Source organism: Caretta caretta, chromosome 1 (genome assembly GCF_965140235.1).
Source record: "Caretta caretta isolate rCarCar2 chromosome 1, rCarCar1.hap1, whole genome shotgun sequence".
NCBI lineage: Eukaryota > Metazoa > Chordata > Testudines > Cheloniidae > Caretta > Caretta caretta.
The window spans coordinates 42,910,687-42,923,027 of NC_134206.1; the positions used below are offsets into that span (position 1 = coordinate 42,910,687).

At 42.7% G+C, this 12,341-nt stretch overlaps 1 protein-coding gene across 6 annotated transcripts in view; it reads left to right on the forward strand.

Annotated features, from left to right (window-relative positions):
- SGCG (sarcoglycan gamma) overlaps positions 1-9,936 on the forward strand; it is a 143,737-nt gene extending 133,801 nt beyond the window's left edge. For all 6 annotated transcript variants that reach the window (XM_075127368.1, XM_075127350.1, XM_075127347.1 and 3 more), the window contains one exon: positions 5,990-9,936. In XM_075127368.1, the coding sequence (XP_074983469.1) occupies positions 5,990-6,163 (174 nt within the window). In that variant the 3' untranslated portion in view covers positions 6,164-9,936. The remainder of the gene's footprint in view (positions 1-5,989) is intronic.
- The last annotated feature ends 2,405 nt before the right edge of the window (positions 9,937-12,341 follow it).

Genomic DNA, 12,341 nt, shown 5'->3' on the forward strand with positions numbered 1-12,341 from the left:
TCCAAGGCTCTCCCTTCCATTATCAAGGAATGTTCTATCCCGAGACCTCTAAAAAGTCAGACTATCTTTGTGAGAGACACACTCCACCCGCTGGTATGGATACCCTTGGTTGCCTCCTCCCATGTCTTATGTACCACCTCAGTGGCTGTATCGGGATCCTTGGATGACTTACCGCCAACAATTCTCCATGTCCTCTAATGCTTCTTGCCGGGAGAAGAACAGACAATCCCCAACAGCCTTTCTCTGTAGGCATTGTAAGAATGAGAATCTTCCTGATCCACAAGAGACCTTTGAGGAGCAGGCAGTGAGATTGGACCAAGAAATCTCTACAACCTGCAACTCTCTACCCCTACAAGTAATATCTCTTCCTCCTCCCCAGATGAAATTGTCTTGCCTCCTCCACTGTCCTTGGCCAATGATTTTAAACAGTTCCAGGACCTCATTAAAAGGATAGCTGACTCCTTGCAAATTCCACTGGAAGAGGTAAGGAGTCCTAGAATAAATTACTTGACATTCTGTGCACTTCTTTATCTGCCTGAATCATGCTATCTATTAATGAGACCTTGTTAGACCCTGCAAAAATAATTTGGCATACCACAGTCACAACACCACCTACCTGTAAGAGAGTGGACAAAAAACAGTACATTCCCTCAAAGGGATCTGCATTTTTATTTTGCATCCATCCCCCAACTCTCTCGTGGCTGATGCTGTGAATGAACATGGGAGATAGCACCACACTAAATCAGCTCCATATGATAGAGACCTAAAATATCTTGATTTATTTGGCCATAAGTCATACTCATTGGCTACCTTACAATTTAGGATTGCCAATTATCAAGTTATCATGGCGAAATACATCCAAACTAACTATTCCAAGTTGAATGCTTTTATTTAGCATCTTTCAACAGACCAGAGGGACCAATTCCAGGTGATCTTTGCAGAGGGCCACCTGCTTGCAAGAACATCTCTGCAGGCATCTCTGGATACCACTGACACAGCCGTTCTTTCTGTCTCCATGGCAGTAGTCACAAGGAGGGCCTCCTGGCTTCAGCGCCTAGGTTTTCTGAGGGAAGTCCAAAATACAATTGAGGACCTTCCTTTTGATGGATTGAAGTTGTTTGTGGAAAAAACTGATGAATCTCTTCATAACTTAAAAGACTATAGAGCCACTTTGCACTCTCTGGGAATTTACACCCCTGCACAAAAAAGAAAGTTCAGTAAGGCCCAGATAGCATGGAGATCTCATCCAATTCAGTTTCCTGCCTCCCAGAGACATTATGTACCCCAGCATAAGAGACAACAGTCCCAGAAGAAGAGATCAGCTACTTCTTAGGTATCAACCTCACTACCCACAACCAATTTTGATGGGCTGGTTAAGGTGCTGAGTTGCCATCCCCACTCTTATCTGCTGCAATAATCTCCATGTGTTCCTTGCTTTGGTGACCACCTTTCTCATTTCTGGCAGAATTGGCAACATATCACTATGGACAAATGGGTGTTGGAGATCATTTCTACAAGATATTCCATCCACTTTACCTCCCTCCCCTGAGCCTACCCCCTGCTTCCCCATCCCTCCTCAGGGACCTCTCTGATGAACACATTTTGCGGCAGGAAATCAACTCTCTCCTGAATCTGGGTGCTATATAACCTGTTCCCACACAACACAGAGGGAGGGGATTTTATTCCAAGTACTTCCTGGTTACAAAAAAGAATGGTAGTTGGAGACTTATTCTAGATTTTAGATTATTCAAAAGATTCATAAAGATTCAGGTATTTAATATGATAACTCTTGCAGCAATAATTGCATCATTGGACCAAGGGGATTGGGTTTTGGCCCTCAACCTTCAAGATTCTTACTTCCATATAAGAGAAGATTCCTACAATTCACTCTGGGTCAAGAGCACTTTCAATACACGGTGCTCCAGTTCAGTCTCTTGTCTGCACCCTCAGTGTCCTCAAAAGTTCTTTCCCTGGTAGCGGCTCATGTTTGCAGACAAGGATCACTGATTTTCCCATAACATGATGATTGCTTGCCAAAAAGTGGTCCCTCAGTGAAGTTTCAATGGCCACTCAGAGGGCTGTAGACCTATTTCTCAGGCTGGGACTACAATTAAACACCTGAAAGTCCACCTTAACCCTGGTGCAGATTCTGGAGTTCATAGCAGTTTATCTCAATGCAGTAACAGCCAAAGCATTCCTCCCTTCGCACTCGTTCATAACTCTAATCAATTTAGTCACTACAGTACAAGTCAGCCCTCAAACATCTGCCAGAAACTATCTTCAGCTATTGGGACATATGGAGGTTGGCACTATTGTAATAAATCGTGTGAGACTTCACATGTGCTGCCTCCAAGGGTGGAACAGAACTGTTTATTTGCCAAGCAAACAGAGTTTAAACAGGTTTCAGAGGAACAGCCGTGTTAGTCTGTATTCGCAAAAAGAAAAGGAGTACTTGTGGCACCTTAGAGACTAACCAATTTATTTGAGCATGAGCTTTCGTGAGCTACAGCTCACTTCATCAGATGCATACCGTGGAAACTGCAGCAGACTTTATATATACACAGAGAATATGAAACAATACCTCCTTCCACCCCACTGTCCTGCTGGTAATAGCTTATCTAAAGTGATCAACAGGTGGGCCATTTCCAGCACAAATCCAGGTTTTCTCACCCTCCACCCCCCCCACACAAATTCACTCTCCTGCTGGTGCTAGCCCATCCAAAGTGACAACTCTTTACATAATCAAGTCGGGCTATTTCCTGCATAAATCCAGGTTTTCTCACATCCCCCCCCACCCCCATACACACACAAACTCACTCTCCTGCTACTCTCCATGCCTCGGGTAGTAAAAAATATCCTTTGACTAGGTGGAAGAACCCTCACAATGTTTGCGCAGGGTTCCCCTTCACTCAGCCATCCCCAACATCAGTAATAACAACAGATAAATCTGTACTGGGATGGGGAGCTCGCTTAGACCCTCATACTATTCAAGGCAGGTGGTCTCCTCTTGAGTGCACCCTACACATTAACTTGCTGGAACTCAGGGCAATCAGAAATGCCTGAATCCATTTCCTCCTTCTGATCAGTGAGGTTTATATAAGCTGTCAAGGGGGAGTGAGATTGCCTTCCCTCTGCATCAAAGTAGAGAGGCTTTGGAACTGGTGCATATGAAACCAGATCAGCATGTCAGCAGCTTACCCTCCAGGTGTACAAAACACAGTGGATGCCGTCATCAGGCGTGTCCCTCAATGTCATGAATGGGAGACAGATCCCACTGTACTCCACCGCATATTTCAGTTTTGGGGCATCCCATAGATAGACCTGTTCGCCACAGCCAAGTAAAAGAATTCCTCCCAGTTCTGCTTGAAAGGCAGTCTGGGTCACCACTTCCTGGAAGATGCCTTTCTGCTTCATTGTAGTCTAGTTCTTCTGTTTGCATTTTCCCAAACTCCTTGATATCCAAGGTGCTGTTTAAGATAAGGAAAGACAAAGACAAAGTTATTCTTGTAGTTCCAACGTGGCCAAGACAAACATGGTTTCCTTAGTTTGCTCAGGTCACTATTTGTCAACTGATCACTTTCTGGACTGTCTCCCATCTCCTTGCTCATGATGGCAGTCAGATCCATCACCTCAACCCTTGGGGTTCTTTGACTCAAGGCACAATTCACGGGGTTAGAAACAACCTGTTCTGAGGATGTGAAGAGAGTGCTGTTACATAGCAGGAAACAATCTACTTGTGACACATATACCTAAACGTAGATTAAATTAAAACAATGGTGTGACCTAAAATATTTTTCACTTCCATCCTCCCTATTATCATTTGTACTAGATTACATTTTAGAGCTAAAAATGACAGGATTAACTTTAAACTCCATAAAAATGTGTTTGGCAGCTATTACGGTCTTCTATCATACAGTAGAGGGTTTTTAGGTCTTCACTCATCCTATAAGGAGGTTTCTCAAGGGATTGGACAACTTCTTCCCACAAATCAGGTGCCCTAAACTGGCATGGGACCTCAACTTGGTACTCAGATGTCTTATGAGGCCTCCCTTTGAACCTGTGGCCACCTGCTCCCTTCTACACCTGTCTATAAAACCTGCATTTCTAGTAACCATTACTTCTGCTCAAAGAGTGGGTAAGAGAGGGGCTCTGATGGCATACCCCCCCCCTTCACAGTCTCCTTTAAGAATAAGGACTTCGGACTTCCGCATAAATCAACCTATCCACCTTCAAGTTTTCCACCCTAAGCCACCCCTGGATAAAGGAGATGTGACATTACATTGATGTCGGGAGGGCATTAGCCTTTTAACTAAACAGGACCAAGCCATTTAGGAAATCTCCCAGACTATTTCTCTCCATTGTGGAGAGAACTAAGGGATCGCCAATTTCCAAGCAAAGACTCCCTAAATGGGTATCTAGCTGAATTACCTACTGCTATCAGTCTCAGGATCTTCAACCTGCCTCTAGAGTATTAACTTACTCCACAAGATCCTGCTCTACTTCAGCAGCCTGTCTTAAGAATGTTCCCACCATGGAAATACGTAGAGCCGTGACTTGGACCTCCATTCATACATTTGCTGAACTATGCAGTTACTCATGCCTAAGCTTCTGTTGCCATATTTGGCTCTCCTGATCTGTCTTTGGTCTTAGACTCAACACCGAAACCCCACCCCTCTGTAGACAGTACTGCTCAAAAGTCACTTAATGTGGAGCACCCATAGGGACACTACTCGAAGAAGAAGAGGTTACTCATCCTGTGCAGTAACTGTGGTTCTGTGAGATGTGTGTCCCTATTGGTGCTGCACCATGCGCCCTCCTCTCCTCTACTTTGGAGTTCTTTACAACAGGCTCTGCGGTAGAAAAGAAACTGAGGATGGTTTGCCCACACAGCTCTATATAGCCTGGGTGCAGGGCACAAGACTGCAGGGGGTGCATGCGCAGGCAAGATAGATGCTGCTTCCTAAAATTTCCCAGTCTGAGATGCATGGAGCACAAGCACACCTGGAGCGGAGTACCCATAGGGACACCATCTCGACGTTCCTGCACAGGGTGAGTAACCTTCTCTTTTGGAGCAGGGGGACTGGATTCTGGGACTCCCACATTGGGTGTGAGTGCCCTAACCATCAGGCTATAGAGTCACTCTCACACTTACGTTTTCTCTCTCACTCTGTTCTCCTCCCCCAATAACCCTTTAACTAGTTATCCACAGTGAAATTTAAACAGGAGAGATTGAGAAAACACCTCATCAGAATATCCCATAGCCCAGTGATGAGAGCATTCACCGAAAAATTGGTTGATCCCTGTTCAAATCCTTTCTTTTCATCAGGTAGAAAGGGGAGTTGGATTGAGGCTCTCCCACATCCCAGGTGAGAAACCTAACCACTGGGCTAAAAGTTGCTAGGAGTCCTTTTCCTTCTTCCTTTCCCCATGCCCCGAGCCAGCTGTTTTGTGTGAATTTACCTGAGAGACCCGATCTGGTAGACAGCCTCTGAGTATGCCTATCAGATTGGGCCCCACATGTGAGTTAGGTGAGCAAATGTCTATCTTCCCTGGTTTGTGAATTGCTCTCTAGGAATTGGTCAGCAAGCAGGTGCCTGGATGCTTAGACTGAGGCAGCAGTACATATGCCCAGAGACAGGAACATAGATGCTGAGGGAACTCTGATTACAAGAACATAGGTACCGAGTGAGGTTAGGTGTACACAGGGTTCAGTGAATTGCAGGGGAGCCTAAAACTGGGACTTAGGCCCCTAACCCCAGATTTAGGTGCCTAACTACCTTTGTGCATCTGGGCCTCAGTGCCTATCTCCCACTGTCAAGAGGATTTAGATACCTAAATATCTTTGAGGATCTGGGTCTAAGTGCCTAAGTCAGTTTTGAAAATGATTCTTAATAGCCTAAGTCATTTAGATGCTTCTGAAAACTTAACCCCTTAAACTCTGTTACTGCTACCTCTAACAAACCCATTTGTCCTGTTTTCTCCCATACAGCTTTTGCTTGATGCTGAAACTGTGCGGCTGCCCAAATTGCCTGAAGGGACAAGAGGTGGGTCTGATAGGTCTCAGGAACTCTACGAGATCTGTGTTTGTCCAGATGGAAAGCTTTACTTTTCAGCAGCTGGTCGGTATTCAACTTGCCAGGAATACAGTCATGTCTGTCAATAAAGTACCTAACTATGCCACATTTTCTCTGGCTAGTCTCACTGAATTTTATATTGTTTTGTAGCAGTTTCCAAGATTTTAAAAACAATCACTGTAATCTGGGAAACAAGTTTGCATCCAGAATTCTAGATTGTAAGGAAAAAAGCAAAAGAGCACAATTAAAATTTTAACTTCAACAGAAGTGTTTGAACTAATCTAAATGTTCTGGAAATGACATTTGGAAGTCAGCCATATAGTGAGTTAAAAAAAATCAAAAGGATTTGTTTGCACCACTGAACTGTTATTTAGTCAGTTGATTATGTAATTGTTAATATTTCCTAGCTCTATGATTTTCTCTTAATACATGTAAACATTTGCTAGCAGTGCAAATTGCATTAGTTTGTGAAATTCAGTTTAAGGAATTACTTGAACTATTTGATAAGACAAAAGCATTGTTTGGTGAATTCAGGTAGTGCCAGCAAAGAGTCTATGCAATTTTGTTCTTGCAATAACACAAACCACGAAAGCTGTGCTTTTTGTATGAGTCCTGTGCAAAATGTGTTAAACTGATAAAATCCTTTGTTTCTACACTGGCAAAGTGTATGTAGATTTGCTTATTACTGGGATTCATGAAAGAAATCACAATAATTAATGCGAAATCTCCAAGATTACTGATTTATAACATTCTTTGTCATCAGAGTTGTTAACTGTACAAAAGTGAAATATGTTCGTATATCCCACTCCAACAATAGCTCCTTGTACTGCATAGACCAGGATACTCACTTGAAAGCCTTTTTTAGTGTGATTGTAATTGGAACTGGGAAATTTGTGCTACTCTTGGCTACTCCAAGGACTATGAAAAGAAAAGAAATCTTAAAGATGGTTCCAGCTTTCTCAAATACATGATGCTATTTGATAGGTAGAAAAAATTCCTCTTCCTGAAGCCCACGAGTCACCTAAATGCAGACCCCTTACTCTGTGAAGAGCCGTCAGTAATGAACCATTTGCAACCATCTGGATTAGCAAATTTGGGACTTAATGGCCTTAAAGGGTCTTAGGCACAGAGGCACCTAAATACCTTTGAGGCTAACTCCCATTGATGTCAACAGGAATTAGGGAAGGGATTTCACGAAAATACTTAAGCACTGAGTCACTGTTTTAGGCACCTAAATTTTGGGTCCACTGGGAGCCACGCAACCCCCACCAAACCCTGTAGGCATCTAAACTCTCACAGCACCTAAGTTTTCCAGAGTGAAAGTTCCCTAGGTGCCTATGTTTCTGCATCTGGGCATGAGCACTGCTGCCTCCATCTAAGTGTCCGGACACCTATCTCCTGCTTACACCCCGGAGTGATTCATGAAACAGAGGACGATAGATTTTGAATGGGAACAGACCTGTTAGGTGCACTTGGTGCATGCCTACCAGGTCAGGCCCCCACATGTCCGAGTGCCTTATAACTGTTAGCCCAGCAGTTCGAGCACTCACCTGGGAAGGGGAAACCTAGGTTCAAGTCCCACCCGCCTCTCGTTAAACAGGAGTATACCACATCTCAGGCGAGCTCTCTAAGCAGTGGGCTGTGGGATTCCCTCAGTCTGTCCTGATGAACCTGTTCCACTTCGGATAAATAATGCAAGAGGTGTTGGAGGAAGATGCCCACCTCCAGGTGGATGCCCTAACCACTGGATTACATATGCATTCTTGCTCTCTCTGGCCCAATGACTGGTCCACTGAGAATAAATATTTAACTAGTCATTGGGCCAGCAAGAGAGAGTGCCAGGGAAAGAATTTTGTAGCCCGGGGTTAGGGCATCCACATGGGAGGTGAGAAGCTGGGTACACGACCCCTGTTCTGATCACTCATTCATTATCCACAGTGCAACAGCTTCAACAGGAGAGACTAAGGAAGCCCCACATCATAAACTCAGTGGTGACACACCTCTCTTGAAATGTGGAAGATCCTGTTTAAATCCTTTTTCCCTCTCTGGCAGGGGTGAAAAAAGGCCAGGTGAGTGCTCAAACTACTAGGGGAAATGTTATGAGGTGAGCAACCCCTCCTCCTCTGGCTGTTTTGTGTGGAGTGAGGCAGTTGCCTAACTCAGGCCCATAAGAAACACCATGGGAACCTAAGCCATCCAAATCCTGCTGGCAGATGCCTGTTTGTGGCTCCCTAATCAATCTCTGAGAGCGAGCCAGGGCTTAGCACATACTCCTCCTGCATTGGCTAGTTTAGGCAGCTTTCTGCTTGGCTTTTGTGGAGTACATTGTTAGGCCTCTCTCTCCCATTTCTCTGTATAGGGAGCCGAAGTGCCTGACTTGGCTTTGTGGATTCAGTGGTGTTCCTGGATTTTCTGAGCACCTTAAAGTTAGGCATGGCAACGCTGAGTGTCATGGCACCTGAGTCCCTTCATGGAGCCCATCCTAGATGCCAAAATATCTTTGCAGCTCTGGGCCTTAGCCCCTTTAATGCTATTTTTATTCATTACTACTTATTTTGGGGGACCTATCACTGTAGTACCTTTATGCTTAGTTACAGCTTCATGTTAAACAACTTATTAAGTTACACAAACCCACTTATTGGTGGGTGGGTCAAAACAATAATATCAAAACAACTGTCCTATTGTTACAGATTAAGCCCCAACACAAAATAGGCATAGCTAGACCAGATACAGACATCTTATAGCACTGCCTGTAATTTACTAATTTGGCACTGGTGGAAAAACTCAGAATAATTAGTCAGAATTAACTAGTAACTCTACTTATTTTATACAAGTATAAAGAAAACACATTTGTGAGGTAGGTGCTTGCCACTGACAAAGCCCAACTGCCCAGGGAGGAGTATTTACAGCTGGACACTGACAGGAAAAGCTTCCTGCTGATTGTATTTGCTCAGTGCAGTAAAGGCCCAAGTGCCCTAGAGAAAGCTTGGGCTAAATTTTGCAGCAAGAAACATAGATTCTGCAGAACTCTCCATGCAAAAGCATCAAAAATATGAAAATGGAGGATTTTTTTATTGCATTAAAAATGACTACTAGAATAAAAACAGTATCCCTTGTGTTAAATTAATACTGAACTCAATTTATTTTATGCTAGCTAGTTCTCATACTTGTAGGCCCCTCCTTCCATCCTCTTTACTGGAGCACCTCACCATCTTTCATGAATTTTCCTCACAACAGCCCTGCAATGTAGGAAAGGGCTATTATCCCCATTTTATGGATGGGAAACGGAGGCACAGGGAAACTAGCTGAAATAACCAAGGTCACACAGCCTGTGGTGGAGCAAGGAAATAAAGTCAGGTCTCCTGACACCCATGCTGGTGCCCTAACCACTGAACCATCATTACCTATGGATGTGTCTAATATTTTAACTTTGCTATAGAATTTTACATTGAAAATACGTAGCTGTATTATGGATGTTGTAAGAGGAAACCTACAGTTTTGACATGGGCTAGGGGTTAGCTGGTTCTTTTGCCACCTGGGAAGGTACAGGAAGTGGTTGCAGATCATCAGAATGAAGAACAGAATGATAAATCCTATTGTACCTGACTGTGATTAGAATGTTTTCCAAAAGAATGGGTACTATGTACAGCAATTCTTATCACTGTAGGAACTTTATTAGGAATTTTTGCTGTAAGGTGGAAGACAGAGAATTGGAATATATTGGTATAAAAATGCTTATTAGAAATTCACCTCCCTTCCCACAGTCCTTCAGCATTCCTGTCTGTTTTTATACAGCCTTATGCAAAAGGAAACTGCAAAAATTAACTGACAAATTGCATTGAATAAACTTTATACATTTTAATACGTTTTGAAAAGTTTCTCCTTTCATGTTTACATCAGAGTGAATTACTGCTCAAGTCCATTTTCCAGTTGTCTGTTCACTGAGACATCTTCTCAAAGTCTTGTAAATTTCTTTTTTTAACCCATACAAAATATTGATTAAACAATGATTTCCCTCCAGGACATAATCTAGAATTTGTTTTGTCATCAGATGATGTTGCCTCTAAGAAATCCTTTAACTATAATAGGTGCAAAGACACAGTTGGGCTCACATGTTTTAGAAAAAAAAATACATCAGGCCTGTTGTGCTAACTAGCCACAGATTTTTGCACTCCATCTGTTGGGAGTGCAGCAGAGGAAAGGCAAGCCAAATGGGCGGGTAAACTGTTTCATAGAGAATGGTGGAGCTGACTGAGGAGTATGTTACATTCATAGAAAGTAGTGTGCAAACCTGATGCCAAGTTCATGTTACATACCTAACGATAAGCTGATGGGGACAATGCCTATCGCCATGCTCATGGTTACATATGTCCCTTAGTTTGCCAGCCCTCCATCTTGTTGAAAGCGGTATTAGTATATTAAACAGCTGTTGTCGTTTTTAAAACAATTTATTTTGGTTACTTATAATTTGTTAGAGTATTGAAAATGAAAAACTTGAAATATCTACTTTAGTGTTCACACTCTGTGCAGTTTATTTTCCATTTATACTATTTACCTTATACACTGCTGATTTAGCAGTTGTCAAGCTAAGACCAAGCAATACCACATCTAAAACTTGGTATACTATTTTGATTTCAGTCAGTGTAGTTCTAATGGATTCTTAGTGATACTATGACTTTGCTTTTAAAAAAGCCAACAATGAAAAAAACTTGAGTACCACCTGAATGCAGCCCATAAGCAGGATTCAGCAGAGATTACTGCAAGGGACGTTACTTCTTTAAAAAATCCCTGTTTCCATAGAAATTTTTATATAGGCCATGGAAACTTTTCTAATGATATCAGGTTACACACAAAAAATATTAAAAATAAGCCATAAAAGGTTTACATATGTCCCTTTGTAAAGGCAAACCAACAGTGCTCTTCAGCATAAGTGCTAACGTCGCTGTAGGATATGGAAACCTGGAGGAGTCACATGAGTGAACATTTCACTTGTGTAGAATGCTCAGTTCTCTACCAACCCTGTTCCTGAAGTTGAAATCTACCACTAAATGTATGGTTCATATGGATTCTATAACAATCATCACATCCTAGCCTAAGCTCCTCGCAGCTCTTACCCTTTTGGGGGGACCCGGGTGAAGGATACATTTCTGAAGCTTTGTTTTACTTCTAGGAAGGTGCACACTCCTGGGTGCTCCATAGAATTTGGATGAGTGCAGTGTGTAGTCCCATTTGCCATGCCTATTTCTGCATGCCATCCCCACTGTTCACTTCCACAGATGCCTGCAAAGAGCTACCACAAAAGGCTTTTCCACAGTTTATATGTAGAAGTTGGTCAGGGAAGATGATGTCAAGTGTAAAAATATAATTAGGAAGGCCCAAAAAGAATTTGAAGAATAGCTAGCCAAAGACTCAAAAAGTAATACCAAAATTTATTTTAAGTACACAAGAAGCAGGAAGCCTGCTAAACAACCAGTGGGGCCACTGGACGATCGAGATGCTAAAGGAGCACTCAAGGATGATAAGGAAATTGTGGAGAAACTAAATGAATCCTTTGCATCGGTCTTCACGGCTGAGGATGTGAAGGAGATTCCCAAACCTGAGTCATTCTTTTTAGGTGACAAATCTCAGGAACTGTCTCAGATTAAGGTGTCATTAGAGGAGGTTTTGAAACAAATTGATAAACTAAACAGTAATAAATCACCAGGATCAGATGGTATTCACCCAAGAGTTCTAAAGGAACTCAAATGTGAAATTGTAGAACTACTAACTGTAGTCTGTAGCCTATTATTTAAATCGGATTCTGTACCAATGACTGGAGGATAGCTAATGTGATGCCAATTTTTAAAAAGGGCTCCAGAGGTGACCCCAGCAATTACAGGCCAGTAAGCTTGACTTCAGTACCGGGCAAACCGGTTGAAATTATAGTAAAGAACAAAATTGTCCGACACATAGGTGAACATAATTTGTTGGGGAAGACTCAACATGGTTTTAGTAAAGGAAAACCATGCCTCACCAATCTACTAGAATTCTTGGAGGGGGTCAACAAGCATGTGGACAAGGGGGATCCAGTGGATATAGTGTACTTAGAATTTCAGAAAGCCTTTGACAAGATCCCTCACCAAAGGCTCTTAAGCAAAGTAAGCTGTCATGGGATAAGAGGGAAGGTCCTCTCATGGATTGGTAACTGGTTAAAAGATCAGAAACAAAGGGTAGGAATAAATGGTCAGTTTTCAGAATGGAGAGCGATAAATAGTGGTGCCCCCCAGA